Consider the following 12,422-nt stretch of genomic DNA (forward strand, 5'->3'; position numbering starts at 1 on the left):
GGTGCTGTTAGTAAATAGCCCCGTTTTCCAGGTGAGGAAACAGGCTCAGACAGGGTGAATCCCATAGCTAGGAAGTGTCTGAGGCCAGCCATGAGCCCAAGCCTTCGTGACTGCAGGCCCTTTACCCTCTGCCAACTGGCCTGCTGTTGGGTGAATAAAGAACACACTTTCCCTTTGTCTATTCCTGTTTGCCAACATCTTCAGATGCTGCCAGAATTCATAAAATCCATACTCTTTTAAGAGCGCCATTGAATTCGTGGCAACTTTCCATTGGTGCATGTTTTCTCAATCAATGAATACCAATGACACAACCATTGGTGATGGGTTCCAAGAAATGCCTTGATTTCATTCAATTATTTGTTCCTTCAGGAAGTGTCTGCCACGTGCCTGGCACGATGCAGGGCCACAAGATACAAAGAGGAATGCTGTGTGCCCTCAGATTGGTTCTGGTCTACTGAGGAAGACAACACGCAGAGAGACAGATGTAAACATGTGTGTATGTGTAAGTACAAATAGGAGCTAGGTTGGGGGTGCCAGAGAGGGCGCCCCCGGCAGCTCAGGGCATCAGAAAGGCCTCGTGTTGGAGGAGCTGAACTTGGAAGGAAGGAAATAGAGCCGGGCATGGAGTCAAGTGTCTGGGCTCAGTCACCTTCTCCCTGTGTGACCTTCTGAAAGTCACCCCATGTCTCTGATGTTCGGTCCCTTTATCTGTAGAATAAAACTAGCCATCTTCATCACCCCCACAGGGCTCAGAGGGAGAGCACAGACCCCCTCTCGAACAAGGAGGTACTTTAAAGATGCCTGTACTCCCCAGCTCCTGGAAACTGCTATTGGAGGGCCAGGCAGAGGCCTGGGTGGGCCCGATATTGGCCCCGAAGGGTTGGCAGGCCTCTTTTCTCCTTCATCCTGCAGGTCTTGGGGCAGGCCTAGGTCTCTGGGGCTCGGTGCCAGGCACCTGGCCCACTAAATGTGCCAAGGCTCAGCCTATGATCCCTGACACGGGGCCAAGCATGTTTGTGGAATTCTATCCTGATGCCTGGGTCTCGGTAACACGGCTCTGATGGTGGTAGGGATTTGCTGACCTGGTTACCATGAACTCTGCTTGAGAAGAGAAATCCTGCAAGCCAGATGTGTGGGGGCTGATCTGGTCCTGCTGACGCTTAGGAGCTGACAGCTGCAGAGGGGAGCAGGGGGCGAAGAGGGAGAAGGGGAAAGGGCCCCAGGGGGAGGGGGCAGCTTCCCACTCCCTGAAGCTTGCTCCTTCCTCTCCAGGCCCCTATTTGCTGATGTCCTCCCCATCCATTTCCTGTTCGCTTATCTGTATGCGGGCTGTTTCCACCAAAGCAGGGACAGCTTTGCTTTTGTTTCTGTATCTCCAGCAGCCAGCAGGATGCCTAGCACACAGTAGGTGCCTACTTGATGCAGGCACTGTTTAACTGCCTGATGTGTTTGTTGGTTTTCCTGAACCACTTTTTTCTCTGTTTTTAATTCCTTGCTACAAAAAATAGCTTTTTTGGGGGGAACAGGGGAAGGAGAGGAGAGGGGAGGGAGGAGAGAGCTCTACATTTGGGATTAATGGTGATATAAAAACAAATGAATGAAGATAAACCCATTAAATAATAAACAAATGCTTATTGAATGAATTAACTGATGAAATATGAAGTGTCAATGGTAAGATTTGAACCCAGGTCCTCCTGACTTCAAGTCAAGGCATCTGTGCATTTCCTGCCATTACTCTCCTTTGCTCTCAGTCAGTAAGTCCTTATGAGGTATCTCATAAGTACCAGGCCCTGTGCTAGCCTGACGTTCCAATAAAGGGCAAGAGGGGCAGCTAGGTGGCGCAGTGGATAGAGCACTGGCCCTGGATTCAGGAGTACCTGAGTTCAAATTCAGACTCAGACATTTAATACTTACTAGCTGTGTGACCCAGGGCAAGTCACTTAACCCCAATCGCCTCACAAAAATAAAAACAAAAACCAATAAGGGGCAAGAGATAGGCCCTGTCCTCAAAGGCAGGTTGATAAATTTAGGGCTGGAAGGGACTGGTGAGTAAGTACCCAAGGCAGGATTCAAGCTGAGGACCTCCTAACTCCAGGCCTGTGCTCTCCCCACAGTACAATCAGCTCTTTCTGCATTGCCTGAAGGCCTCCAAGCTTGACTCTCCCTGGTGACATTCCTGCTTATGTCCTTTCTCTGTCTCTTCTGCCATCATCTATGTTGGTTTGGAGGTGTCAGTCCTAGCCCTCAGTGACGGTGGAGGGAACAAGGGGACTGTTAACAGGCTGCCTCCTTGCCTTGAGTGAGGCTTTACCCTAAACTCAACGGGCCTACTGACTTCAGCAATAACTAGGTCAGGCTAAGTCTTTGGTCTGTTATTTAATTTAATTTTGGTTTCAATTAATAAGTGTCATTTCTTTTCTCACTCTCCCTTCCTCCCATTGGGAAAAAAAACAAAAAAGTAAAACCAGACCCTTGTAACAAAAGGCTTGGTTAAGCGAAATAAGTTCCAGTGTTGATCCTGCCCACAAACGTGCTCTCCTCCTGAACTCAGCCTGTGCCCTGTGTCAGGAGGTAGACAGCAGCAGCAGCCCCTGGAGTCAGCTGCTGTCTCAGCAATGGCCTTTGATTGGAGATCCAGACCTGCCAAGGAAGCCCACCGCCCCTCTGGTCACCCATTATTGGCGAGATTTGCCTTGCTTGGAACTCAAAGGCAAAATGCAGACAACGTAATTACAATGGGGTAGGGGCAGGGGCTCTTGGTTCTGCCAGTGGGGCCAAGTGGAACAAGTCTAACCTTCTTCCCCATGACAGATCTTGGGGGCTTGAAGAAAGTGACCAGATTCCTCCCCAGGCTTCTGCTCTGGGGCCAAACACAGCAACTTCCTTTCATTGATTCCCCCAAGGCAAGACCTCCGGGCCTTTCCCTGATCCTGGTCCCCTTCCTCTGGGCAAGACGTTGTAGACCCAGAACTGAACAGGGTGGCCCAGCAGAGATCCCAGGTCCCTGTTAACATCCCAGCAATGCTGGGAATGAATGAATAAATGAATGAATGAATAATGCTGTGGGAATGAAGGAAGGAAGGAAGGAAGGAAGGAAGGAAGGAAGGAAGGAAGGAAGGAAGGAAGGAAGGAAGGAAGGAAGGAAGGAAGGAACAAAGGAACAGAGGAACAAAGATCCTGGCTCTCACTGATCACACAACTTGTAGGGGACACAGCTATTGAATGAGGGGAGTTCAGATACAGTCTCTGGGCTGTTTTATTACCCCAGGGTTGGACAAGGTAGGCCTCCTCCCTGCCCTCACCACCACCAATGTGGCAAGACAGAAGAAGCTGTGTCAGTGGGAGGGCATGCCTGTTTGCAGGCCCTAGACCTGAGCTGGGGAGGAGGCCCAGGAGGGGCAGGCAGGACCTAGCTCAGGTGGCAGAGAGACTGACTGGAGGGGGGATCTGGTTCCCGGTGACAAAAGGCTGGGGGGGGGGCAGGTGAATAAAACATGAGAGGGGCACTGGGCTAGGCCTGAGGCAAACTGACCTCATTCTGTCCAGCTCAAGGAGCCAGAGCCCAGGCTGGTGAGAGGGGCTGGGCATGGAGGGCTGAGTCCCTTGGTCTTAGGAGGGGAGAGTAAGGTGGGGATGGGGAAGGGTTGGGGAGAGAAGGGGCTGGACATGCATTGTGGGAACCAGAGAGAGCTGTGAGGATGGCCTTAGGGACTGCTGGAGAAGGGGGAGGCAGAGGGCAGAGGGCAAGGGCAGTCAGAGGCTGGCTGGAGCTGTGACATGTAGTCAAGCAGGACAGAGCTCTGCCAAGGTGTCCTTCCAGGCCGTGGGGAGGACAAGAGCGAGCCCCAACATTGCCCCTCTTCCTCCTCCTTCCTGCCGCCCCCACCCCCCCCAGCCAAGGCCCACGGAGGCCCACCCTTATGTGTCCAGGGCCAGGCATGTGCAACCTAGCCAGTGAAGAAGCCGGCTGAGGTCAAAGAAGGAGCCAGGACTGGGGTCCAGCTGGCATCTTCCTGAGGGGCGCAGGGTGGGGGCAGGGCCCTCTGGAGAGGTCCTGGAGGGCAGGCAGGATGGTTAGCCAGCCCCAGCGGCACCTCCTGGAATCCAAGGCAGTAATGTGGGACAATGGGAAGACAACAAGATGGCAGGAGGGGTGGGGAGGGTGACAGCAGACCTGCCTGCGGCCCTGTGGGAGCCCCAGGCTCCAGCCGAGGTCAGGGAACCTCAGAGGAGCTGCGGCCAAGGAGTGGGAGCTGGGGAGTACGGGAGTCCATTGAGTTCCTGCACCTTCCTTTTCATGGGTCTCCCCAGAGGACCAAAGGCCCAGGGAGCTCATAGCCCGGGGAGCTCATGGCCCAGCCTCAGAACCACCCCGCAAGGGCTCTGGAGGAAGACCCTGGCCCCAGCGGGGCCCTGACCAGCCCGGGACCCCAGGAAGCAGGGACAAATGGGAAACGTGGTGCGAGCCCTTCCTCCGACCCTGCAGATCACGGGCTCCAGGACTCAGAAGAGCTCGCTGCCCAGATCGAGGCTGCTTATGGGCCGGTAAGGGCCTCTGGACGGAGAGAAGGCTGGGGTTCATGTCCATAGGACCCCTTGATGAGTGGGCCTCGCAGAGGGAGCCCAACATGGTTGAGGACTGTTGGCAGGGCCTCCCTTCTCGTCCCCATGATCACCCAGGCTTTGTGCTAGGGAGGAGGGCATGAGAAGTGGTGTTGGGGGGCAGCTAGGTGGCGCAGTGGATAGAGTACCAGCCCTGGATTCAGGAGGACCTGAGTTCAAATCTGCCCTCAGACACATAACACTTATTAGCTGTGTGACCCTGGACAAGTCACTTAACCCCCACTGCCTCAAGAAAAAAAAAAGTGGTGTTGGGGGAGGGGGAAGTTAGAGGTTCCCTGCCAAGCTCAGAGGCAAGGATAAGGTCAAGGAAGAGATGAGGGGAGCAGGGGTCCCCAGTGCTTCAGGAAACCCTCATTGGTGGTTCCCAACCCTCAGAAAGTCCCCCTTACTCCCCAGTCCCCAGGGACTGGCTGTCTCCACCCAGAAGGCAGCCCCTAGCTCTGGGGAAGACTTAAATCTAGCTAGATTGTGGAGAGATTAAGGATAGAGCTGAAAAGGGTAAGGGGGGAGGGGAGTCTGGAGGAGGAAAACCCCCAGTGGGGAGGGGGCACCTAGGGAGCAGAGGCACAGGGAGGCACAGGGACCCCAGCCGGCTCCCCCAGGGCAGGTTTGTCCCCCTCCACTTGAAGACCGAGATAATCCCAGGATTAGGGCCCCAGCCCCTGTGCCTGAGGCCTGGTGCCGCCCACCTGCCCCCAGTCTTCCCCAACAAAACCCTAGCAAATCTCCTAAAGAGCTCACAAGCAGGGAGCAGGCTGAGTCCCTGCACCCAAGGGGCTGGCTCTCACACCTCCTCTCAGGACCCCCGGTCCTGGCATGGTTCAGGAACTCATGGGAAACTGTGCCAAGCGGCCCAGATGCAGGGCACTCAAGGTATGGGCAGGGGGGCTGGGGAGAGGGGTGGGGTCTGAGGAGGCTGTGGCAGGGGCGCAGGGCAGGGGGAGTGTTTGGGGAATAGGGTGCTGGGCAGATCAGGATGGGGGGGAAATGTGCCCTCAGGACAGAGGTGGGGGCACCAGCGTCAGGCCTAGACTGGCCCTTCTGGGCCTGATGGTCTGTGGTCTATGGTCCTTTCTGGGGAGGTATTCTGTTCTATGTTCTACAGTCCCTCCCAGCTCCCATATTTGATGTTCTATGTTCTAAGATTCCTGACACATTCTGTGTTCTAAGATCTCTCCCAGCTCCCATATTCTATCTTCTAAGATCCCTGACACATTCTGTGTTCTAAGGTTCCTCCCAGCTCCCATATTCTATCTTCTAAGATCCCTGACATGTTCTATGTTCTAAGGTCCCTCCCACGCCAATATTCAATGTTCTGTGGAGTTGCCCAAATCCCCAAAGGGCTGAGACTGGGTACAATAGTAAATCAACTTCCCCACTCTGCCCCCAGACACTGCCCCAGTGATGATGCCCTCAGGAATGCCCCTTGTCTCCGATCTCAGGTTCCCCCACCCTGTTCCCCAATGGATGCCCAGTCTTCTTACAGCCTGCTCTAGGCTCTCCCTGGTTGGCAGTTGATTGACGTAGGAAAGAGCTTCCTTCCCCTCCCAGGTGACATAGGTAACATTTTAACATATGTCAGAGCTGGGAAAGAGTGGCTAATGCCCAGGCCCAGGGCCAGGCCAGGGGGGCTCCATTTCTGGGCACAGAGGGCCAGCCCAATGTCCCTCAGGTCATCCCTTGTAGGGGCTACCTATTCCAGATAAGTGGGGAGCCAAACCGGCCCTTGACAGTGGCCCCCCTCCAGAGCCTCTCATTCCCTGCTTTGCCATAGGACCATTGGCCACGGCTGGGGTCCCCTGGGGGCTCCTGCCCAAGCACAGTCTCGGAGGATCAGGGGTTGGCTTCTGAGTCACAATCCCAAGCCTACTCAGTCCTTAACCGCCTGGTGGGCCCAGCCTGTATCTTCCTCCGGCCCAGCATCGCAGCCACCCAGATTGTATGTACTCACTGCTCCTAGCCCACCACACGCCTGACCATTTGGGCCTGCCCTCTGTCCCCTGCTTCCCTAACCCCCTGGAGATCCCCAGTCCACTGACCCCTGCCTGACCTTTCTTCTCCCTAACCATCCTCCCCCGGCTGAGGACGCTGTCCTAGGCTCAAGCCTTTGATAGAACAAGGGGAGGAAAAGGGGGGCACCCAGGAAGGACAGAGAGTTACCCCCAGGGATGAGGCGTGAGGCGCCCAGAGCTCCAGAGACCTCCAGAGGACAGGACTTGGCATGATGTTCTGCGCAGTGACTTAAATTTAGTAAAGCATTTGCTGAAGTAAATGAGATTATTTGGAGAAAGCCAGGAGACCCGCGATGCTGGGAGACAAGAGCTAGGAGAGAAATGAAGGAAGGGGGAGACACTCAGGAAGAGGAACACTGGGGAGCGGAAGGGGGATGTGCCCACCCCCAGCCTCCCTCCAGAGGGCCCCCGAGGGAGCCAGGTGAGCCAAGGTTTGGGCTCAGCACCTGGGGCGCAGCGTGAAAGCACAGAGGAGTCTATAGCAGTACCTAGGAGAGATCAGGGATAAGGGAAGACAGTGAGCACCAGGTGTGAGCAGGAGAAAGAGCCCAGGAGAGCCAGGGTCCGCTTGGTGGGGAGGGGGATGGGAAGGAAAGGGGAAGGACTGTGGCCCAGGGGACCCCTCATCGGTAACCAGGCTCTGTCTCCCTCTCAGGACAGGGAGCTTCGCCCAGAAGAGATAGAAGGTAAAACGGGCCCTCCCCGGGCCTCCCATTCCTTTAACCCCTCCCCGCCCCTGTTTCAGCTCTAGTTCCCACATCCAGAATTCTTGTAAGTTGGGGCTCCAAGCTGGGGGGGATAGAGTAGTGGGGTGGGGGCCAGGGGAGGGACAGGCCAAGCAGAAACCTGAAGGGCATCAGAGCTGAGGAGGAGGATCTGAAGGGGGGAAGGATCACTCTAGGGAGGGAGCAGAGGTGGGGGGCCTGGGGAGGGATGGGAGTCGGGGGGACACTCACACGGCCCCTCTCCTAGAGCTACAGACCGCTTTCCAGGAGTTTGACCGAGACCGGGACGGCTACATCGGTTACCGTGAGCTGGGGGCCTGCATGCGCACTCTGGGCTACATGCCCACTGAGATGGAACTCATCGAGATCTCCCAGCAGATCAGTATGTCCCTGGCCCACCTGGGGGGCCCTCAGGCTGCCCTCTCCCCAAGGTTTTCCCTGAAGGACAGTCCTCTTGGGGCATCAGCCTCAGGGGCCAGGGCTGGGCAATCCCTTTGGGCCTTTTCTTTTGAAGGCCCCTGGGGGCATCTCTGGGCTTTCCTTCAAACCCGCCATGGTGGTCAGGGAACCAACCCAAGGATGAACATGGATGTCCCCTGGGTTAAGAGGGACTTGGCCAAAGAGCCTGCGTATGTCAAAGACAGCCACTAGGTGGCGTCATGAATAGAGAGACCTGTGGTCTGGAAGATGTTCAAATGTGACCTCAGACACTTCCTAGCCCCCATGACTGCCTCCTTTCCTCATGCGTAACAGAAAGACCATAGTAGCACCCGCCTCTCAGGGCTGCTGTGAGGATCAAACGAGGGGTCTGTGAAGCCCTTTGCAAACCTGAAAAATGCTGCTATTATTATTATTGCTGATTCCAAAGCCGACCCTCCATGCATTCCACCATTGTCTCAGGATCGAAGTGGAAACCACGGATTGATTTATATCCATCTAATAATCACTTATTAAGTGCCTGCTGTATACGTGCCAGGCAGCAGGAATAATGAACCCCTGGCCAGGGGGTCAGGAAGCCCTGGGTTCCAGTTCTGACTCTGACACATCTTGGCTGTGTGGCCATGGGCCGTCACAGAACCTCTCAATGTCTCAGACAAGTCTGAGAGAAGAAAAGATTCCCGTTGGCCTTGGCAGAGGGAATTAGTTTTTCTTTGGGGAGTTCCCTACAGCCAGGAAATCATAGATTAAGAGGGGGGGGAAGGCCCAGGCTCGGTGCTAGGTGCTGAGCCCCAGGTGCTGAAGAGAGAATAACTATAGACCAAGTGAATTTAAAGTGATGAGGGAAGGCGGGCAGATTGCGAAGTGCCCCTGTGCTGAGGCAGACACAGGACAGAGGGGTCCCTGGGGAGGCCAGTGCTAGGAGGAAGCAGTTCTATATAAGTTATAGCTGGGAGCCGGGCCCCTGCTCTGCTTACCTTGGATGCCAGGTGGTGGGAAGGTGGACTTTGAAGACTTTGTCGAGCTGATGGGCCCCAAAATGCTGGCAGAGACCGCAGACATGATTGGAGTCAGAGAGCTGCGAGATGCCTTTCGGGAGGTGAGGCCAGGCAGCTGAGGGCGGGGGGCGGAGATGGAGAGGGGGGAGCTCTGGTCCAGGGGGCCGGGGCCAGGTGTGGCCTCCGGTGGGGGCTGCTCAGGAGGGGTTGGTTCCATGACTGAGGGTGTTCCTCCCGGGGGTTCTCCCAGTTTGACACCAATGGAGATGGCCAGATCAGTCTGGGGGAGCTGCGAGCAGCCCTGAAGGCCCTGTTGGGAGAGCGCCTCAGCCAGCGGGAGGTGGACGAGATCCTGCATGACATTGACCTCAATGGGGATGGACTCGTTGACTTTGAAGGTACCACCTGAGCCAGGATGCCCCTCCTAGCCTTCCCAAGAATCCCCTAGAAAAGCAAATGCCCCCCTTGCCCCAGAAATGGCTGGCAGGACACTCAGAGGCCACCTAGGCCCAGCCCCTTACTATGGAGAGGGGGAAACCAAGCCCCCAAGAGTAGGAAGCACCTGCCCATAGTCACCAAAGTCAGCTCCAGAATCAAGTCTGCTTTCTACATATCTTCCGTCCAACCCCAAAGGTTGGCCCCAGCCTCTTCTGGCAGGGTTATGTTAGCTCCAGATGGGACCCTGGTACCCAGTATGGCGTGAGTCCCTCCAGGTCAGAGCTGAACATTTAGATCAGCCCCAGAACCTCCCCAAGTGGGGACCTGAGAGCTGAGAGCCCTGCCCCTACAGAGTTTGTGCGCATGATGTCCCGCTGACCTGACCTGACCTGCTGCCAGCCTGCCCACGGAGAGACCCTGAGGGCAGCAGCTTGAACCCTGGGATGCCAGCTCAGCCACAATCCTAGGGAATATCCAATCCCACTCCTGGGATCCCCCTACCTTTACCTCCCCCTTGCCCTTCACCGAAACTGTGTGCCTGGGGAAGGCTCCCAGGTTCTCCCTCTATATCCCTGGTCTCTCCCCACTCCTCACAAGTCCCTCTGCCCCTGGTGGGCCTGTGTGTGCCCCTCCCCATCCCTGTCCTTATCCTTAACAAGAATAAAGTTTCTGGATGTCTGACCACGAGGAATTTTTCCTCTTTCCTCGGAGACTGGATGATTGTTTGAGGCTGGATCTGGGAAAGATCTGAGGAGAGGACCAAGAACAGTGACCTTTAACAAACGCTCCTTGCATCGACTCTGCCCCTTGCTGGGCTACTACTGCCTAACCAGCTTCTGTCTGTCTAGAACCTAGCACCCATTGGAGGGGGCCCTCCAGGTGGAGATGGAGCCTCAGTCCTGCCTCTGGGATCCAGCCCTAACTTCGCTGGTTCAAAAGCAAATATGGACACATTCCAATTGCCCTTTATCTATAAGGTGCCCTTTCCCAATGGAACATTTATGAAGCACCTACTGTGTGCAAGCACTGTCCCACCCTAGCCACCCACAGGGATGCAAAGATTCCACAATTTAAGGCCTCTGCCTTAGATCATAGCTGAGGGACACTAAGTAGTGGGAGGTAAGAGACAAAAGGGATATTGGGTCCAACTAGTGAACGAGAAACGCTTACTAGAGAACCATTTTCTCCAGAGCTGGACCTCGATCTTGACGGCTGAGAGGACACTTCAGGGGGAGCACAAGAACAAAGCCAGGGTGGGTGCTTGGCAAGGGTTAGATTGGCCTGGAAGGGAGGCCAAGGCTGAAACCCTCTTCAGGCCCTGGAAGCAGGGATTGAGTTTGGACCAGATGTGGAAGGTTCGGCACATGCAGGTCTGGAGAACTGGAAGCAGGAAGACTGAACAAAGGCTCTGGTCCTGGGAGCGAAAAGAGCAGGATGGATGGAAATGACCTCCTCAAGATGGCGGCCGCGACCGTGAGCAGGAGACGCCTTCCCTTACTGCCTCACTTGTGACAGGGCCTCATTTTCCTCCTCTCTAACAAACACAGAAAGTGCAAGCAGAAGGTGCCAGCGCTGGCCAGGGTGGGCTTTCTCCTCACTCACCCTAGAAAATCCCCATTAATCCTTAATCCTCCTTAATTAGGAGATTTCTCTGGACAGGCTGCCTGGGGCGGGGGGCAGTGTCTGAGCATCCTCCAGGATCTCCCAATGCTTTCTCCCTCCAAGAGTGAGGACTGCCCAGGAAGGGCCTTTGGGAAGGCCAGGGGTGCTGGGGAAAAGGGTGAAGCCCAGCTTGAATCAGCTGTTCCCTCAGAAGAGTTAGGAGCAGGAAGCTATTTTGTTCCCCCACAGTGCTTACAAGGACACACATACTCCTCTCTCTCCAAGACCTCCTTGTCAAGGAAGAAGGTGGAAAGAGAGAAGATTCATTGGCACTCACAGGACTTCAGAGCGGGAAGGGACCCTCGTGTTCAGTAGTGCAGTCTCTTCTCATGTAACTTGAGCTCCAGAGGAGGGGAAATGGCTTGTCCAAGATCACAAAGCTAAATTAGGGAGAATCGAGACAGGACACTGGGGATCTTGACCCCCAGTCTCCTGCTGCTTCCACTAGACCCGGCTGCAGAAATGGGAAGTGACACAGAGACACACAGAAGACAACCAGGCAGGCTCCCTGTAGCTAGCACCTTGAAGCCCCCATCGGGGACTCCAATCCAATCCAGTCCAATAAGCTTCCATTCAACACTTCCCTTGGATCAGGAAAGCCTACACTATCTGGGTGGGGGAGCCCTACTCTCTATCCCCCCACACTTCCTCCATCAGTGGCCCCCATTGCTCAGACAGAAAAACCAGATGCCAGTGTTAAAGTTATGAATTCTCCCAAAGCTCCCATCATACTGGGAAGTGGGGCACTCAGGGGTGGGGAGATGGCCAGTTTGGCTGGAGAAACTGCCCCCCTTGGGATCATGTGTCCTCGCCTTCACCAGGGCCCGTCTACCACGCCGCTGCTCCACATTCAGAGGGCATGCCAGGGAGAAGCTAATCCCAGCGCCGGTGTCCAGCCCAGAACCCAGGTCTGCACTCTTTGTCTGTGCCATCCCCTCACACTTCCTACTCAGAGAACCAAGGACCCACCGGTGCCTCGGGAAGGGCCTGGTGACAGGCTGCTCAATCAATCAAATGCTTATTCGATGCCTGCTGAGTCCAGGGACAGAAAGAAAGGCAAGAACACAGCTCCAGCTCTCAAGGAGCTCACATTCAAATGGGCCACAGTACTGGATCCATGAGGATGTACATACAAGATACAAAGTAAATGAACTGGGGTGGGGGGAGGCCTGGAGAGCGTGGGGGTGGGGGTAGGGGGTGGAGATGGTGGGAGAAGCGCCAAGGAGGAGACTGGAAGGGTAGGAAGAGGCTTAAATGTCAACTACAGCATTTTTTATTTCATCCCAGAATAAGGAACCACCAGGGTTTATTGGGGGCAGTTAGGGGGCGCCACAGCGCACAGAGCGCCAGGCCTGGAGTCAGGAAGATTCATTTTCCCAAGTTCAAATCCAGCCTCAGACACTTCTGTGCTCTGTGACCCTGGGGGATTCACTTCACCCTGTTTCCTCATCTGTAAAATGACCTGGAGAAGGAAATGGCAGACCACTCCAGTATCTCTGCCAAGAAAATCCCAAATGGAGTCACCA

At 55.3% G+C, this 12,422-nt stretch overlaps 1 protein-coding gene across 1 annotated transcript; it reads left to right on the forward strand.

Annotated features, from left to right (window-relative positions):
- Positions 1 to 5,439: 5,439 nt before the first annotated feature.
- Positions 5,440 to 9,640, forward strand: CABP2 (calcium binding protein 2). Its single transcript, XM_043970163.1, has 7 exons — positions 5,440 to 5,496; positions 6,398 to 6,562; positions 7,291 to 7,321; positions 7,608 to 7,742; positions 8,788 to 8,897; positions 9,047 to 9,194; positions 9,587 to 9,640. Exons 1-7 carry the CDS (start codon positions 5,440 to 5,442, stop codon positions 9,610 to 9,612), a joined length of 672 nt encoding a protein of 223 aa, XP_043826098.1. The 3' UTR covers positions 9,613 to 9,640.
- Positions 9,641 to 12,422: the final 2,782 nt, after the last annotated feature.

This window comes from Dromiciops gliroides, chromosome 6 (assembly GCF_019393635.1).
Source record: "Dromiciops gliroides isolate mDroGli1 chromosome 6, mDroGli1.pri, whole genome shotgun sequence".
Classification (NCBI taxonomy): domain Eukaryota; kingdom Metazoa; phylum Chordata; class Mammalia; order Microbiotheria; family Microbiotheriidae; genus Dromiciops; species Dromiciops gliroides.